Below are 3974 nucleotides of genomic sequence, written 5' to 3'. Positions count from 1 at the left end.
GTTCTTTACTTTGTTTTTCTCTTCAAATTGCTTTGGCACCTTCCACTGCCGCATCTACCTTTCTGTCCTTGACACAGATGCGCAGTAGTGATAACTGGGGTAGGCCGTGGACGTCACAAGACATTATACAGACAGGCTCTGGTATCATGGCTACCCAGCAATGTAGCTTAAAAGTGTGGGATCTTTTTTAAGATAATGAAAGAGAAACCTGTGCAATGTCTGCAGAGCAGAACTTGCCTTCCACAGCTATTATTTTTAGTTAGCATATAGCTAAAATCTAACAATGGTTATATAATGGCAGCTGCATTCTGGCGCGATAAGCTGTATGTTTTATATTCAATTAACGTARGATCTGATTAGTTGACTAATCGAAAAAATAATCGGTGATTAATTGATTATAAAAATAATCGTTTGTGGCAGCTCTAATGGCAAAAGATCATTGTTTAAACCTTCTGCATTACTTTTTTTTGGAGTGAACTCTGCCTTTTAGCAAAATATAATGAAATGCTAAACCGATTTTAATGCAACATCCAGGAAATAATGATATAACGTACATTTACAATTGACTGACTTTTGCAGCCAAACTAATTCAAAATGGCCATTACAGCCAAATGACCTGGGACAATACAAAAATAGGTATGATGTGTCATTTTTACAAACATACAGCTAAAAATTGATGCACTTGTAACTAAGTCATCCACAAGAAATACTGATTGTGAAATCTAACCCAATTTTGTGCATCATGAGATTGAGTGTAAAGTTATTTTGAGATTTGACCACAACAGCTACAATTCTGTCATTTCTCATCAGAAGATATGATTCAGTCTCTGGCATAAGGTGTTCAGTGATTTGTATTCAGGAAATGCTTACGCCCTTAATTTCTAAAAGTTTGAACATATTTTTAGCAAAAGTGTTAAAGACTTAGAAATTCAAAAGTTTATTGTTAAAGCCAAAAACAGGACATTTTAATCATTTTAGACAATTTTTCAGATTGCTTTGACCACAACAAGCTAACAAGATTTGTTTTACTCTTTACACATAATTTAATTTAATTTTCACACATCATCCACTCAGAACGTTTTAGAAGTCTCCCCACAACTGAACGATCTATGAAATATAAATCAGGAAAATCTAAAAACTTGCACCAAAAAAACTCTTCCCTGGTATACAGGGGTATCTAAATTCACAACAAAGCCAGGCACCTCCCTGCATACAACACACCTGTGCTTCAAACAAATTATAAATGTGTTATGATCATCAGAACTGAAGCTTGCCACAGCACAGACACACCTTTCATGCCGCTTCAGTGACAACACTGTGGTACCATTCATCACCAGTAAACTCACCATTTCTTTGTGCATTCTACCATTAGCTCCTGGTAGGAAGCCACAAACTGGAACTTGGAGGCGTGCTTCCCCACACGCTGCAGTCTCTTCCATACTGAAGCCATGGTTCTTTAAGAACTGGTATTTATGGTGAGGCTACCCCCGTCCTGGACTTCCTTATTTGGGCTAATGTTTATATGTATCTGAGCATGTCCAGCCTGCATAAAGGCATTGTTAATGTTTCACCGGAAGCACGCTAAGAGTGGGGAAATATAGTGAGGTCTGATCCAGAGCATCCAGTGTTGGCTGGTTTTTTTTTTTTTCTTTGTTGGTTTTACAAACTGATAAAAAATAAATTCAAATGTAAGAAGATGAAATCTCTGCAGCAATCCAGGTCTGAATTCTTAGAAGAAAGGTAATCCATCATTTGGAAATACACTGTAAGAAACCCACTGGGTGTCATATTTCCATCTGGTGATCTTCCTGCAAAAAAGAGAGGAAAAAAAAGTCAGGAGAGCAAAAGCAAAAATGTAAAACTTTTACAGCAGTCCTGCTTTCTCTGAGACTTTTTGTTACATTAAACACAATGTCACTGCAGTAAACAATAAACTTCCTGGATACGAATTAGCTGTAAGCATTTAGCGGCTGTCCCGTTAGCGCTGACAGCTTTGCACATGTTTCAACAACTTCATGTGTAAGAATGCGACGAGGGCTTCAGCTGCCAACACGGCGTGTGGGGGGTGCGCTTATTCACTGGCGTGGTGTGCCAACTCTCGGGCTGTTAAAATATGAATATATGCACCGAGGCAGTAATAGAGAAGCAATGACATCATACTAAACAGGGCTGAGTTACCGCCGTCCGTTCAGCAAACGCTTACGCTCGGAGACCCCATCCGAAACCCCGGCGAACCCCAGAGCAATATTTGATGGAATGTTTCTGAATCCAGGGAATAGTCAGAGCCGCTGCGTTCCGCTAACCCAGAGAGAGTCCGCTTCAGAGAGCTAGTCAGCAAACACTCACCTTACTGTAACGTCCAGCGCATTTTCAGCGAGCCGGCCTTAGCGACAGAGATGGCAAGCCTGTCTGCTGCGAACCCAATAGCCAAACGAGAAGAGCTAATTATCTTAACCAGGCAGTGCGAGACGTACAGTTAGCAACAACCGCTAGCCATCACAACACTGCGCACCGGAAACCGCTACTTAATGCTTGAGACGTTTTCCTCAGCTGGTAACCTCTGCGTCTCAGGACGGAGAAATAAACAGCATCTGTCTACTTCGTCTCGCAGACAAGTCCCCTGAAAGTATTCCGACTTAGAGGGATTCCCACCGCCAGTAGTTACCGATAGTTTGACTGACCTGCTTCTCTGGCTGATTGTAAAGTTGGAMGAATTTGACGAGATTTCAACATGTGTAGCCAAAATAAAATAATTTCTGACAACGCTACTTACATAATTAGATACAAAATAAAACAAAACAGCTAAATATTTATTAATACAGTGAGTTTTTTTCATTTGTGAATCCCATGACTGAATTACATTTCTCTGTCTTGTTTTAAAGACAATAAATTAGTCTTATTTTGAAGGMGAACAAGTCATGTTCCGGTAACGTGCTTGTTTTGACGCAGCTTTATCAGCTTCAGCTCRATGGTTTTGCCTGCATGCTGAAGAAGAAACGCCTGCGGGCAGCAATTTTTGTACCTTTGTGAAAGGTTTACTGATTCAAAAAGTATGTTAAGATTGTTGTTACATTGGTCAAGTCCAAATGTCATCAAACATATAGACAAAACCTTTCAAAACTTAATACACTGCCCTATTTTTGTCTTCTTAGTGAACAAAAAATATTGAACTAGAGGGAAATAGCTTTTTCTGCCCAAACTCAATGTGAATCCTGATTGAGAAAGACATTGCAGGAATTTATTGAAAATTTAAAAATTTATAATTAAATTAAATTGTTATAAGAAACAGAGCAAACTATAAATTTTGCAAAACAGTAGCTCAAAGCTATAAAATCAGGGACAACTGTGACTAAAAGCTAAAATTGTCAAAAACAGTTAGAGCTTAAAGTAGCAAATTTCAACTAAAAGCTAAATGTTAAATGCGAAAATTAGTCAATTGGTACCTAAAAGCTAAATATAACAAAATTGCAGTAAAATTATCAAAACTTATAGTCAGCAAAACAAAAGGCATAATGCAAAAAATTATAGCTATAATCTGAAATTGGCTAAATGGTAACTAAAACCTAATATGTCAAAACCATAGCTAAAAGCTAAAATTTCACAAAACTGCAACTAAAACCTAAAGTCAGCACAACTGTAGTTAAAAGATAAAAAGAGCATAAAAATAAAAGACAGTATGGTGAACTAGATTTTATAGAACAATTTTGAAGGAACTGAAAAATTTCAATTTATTTCTGGGGAAAAACTTTGTATATAAAGTAAAATAATAAAAAAAAAACATAGGCCACTAAAAGTCATACTATTCCTGATCAAGCTGAACATTTTTGATATATGAATGGCTAAAATAGCAGATACAAATCTATGGGACGATTAACAGGAAAACAATAACGTGAATGATGAATCAGCATTTATTCAATTTCAATATTAATCTGCACCAGGAAGAAAGGCAACACATTTAGTTTAGGATGCTTCAA

The 3974-nt window shown here is 37.3% G+C and overlaps 1 protein-coding gene across 1 annotated transcript in view; it reads right to left on the bottom strand.

Moving 5' to 3' along the window:
• The window catches only part of LOC106535254 (EH domain-binding protein 1), a gene marked incomplete at its 3' end in the record, with an annotated part of 52751 nt that extends 50050 nt beyond the window's left edge, over nt 1–2701 (bottom strand). The window contains 2 exon segments of the mRNA XM_014032215.1: nt 1347–1808; nt 2347–2701. Of these exon segments, the coding sequence (XP_013887669.1) occupies nt 1347–1450 (104 nt within the window).
• Between the last annotated feature and the right edge of the window lie 1273 nt (nt 2702–3974).

The sequence above is a fragment of the Austrofundulus limnaeus genome, unplaced genomic scaffold (genome assembly GCF_001266775.1).
Source record: "Austrofundulus limnaeus strain Quisiro unplaced genomic scaffold, Austrofundulus_limnaeus-1.0 Scaffold1397, whole genome shotgun sequence".
Classification (NCBI taxonomy): domain Eukaryota; kingdom Metazoa; phylum Chordata; class Actinopteri; order Cyprinodontiformes; family Rivulidae; genus Austrofundulus; species Austrofundulus limnaeus.
Note: the sequence above shows the minus strand (reverse complement) of the source record. Positions and strands in the feature narration are given on the sequence as shown.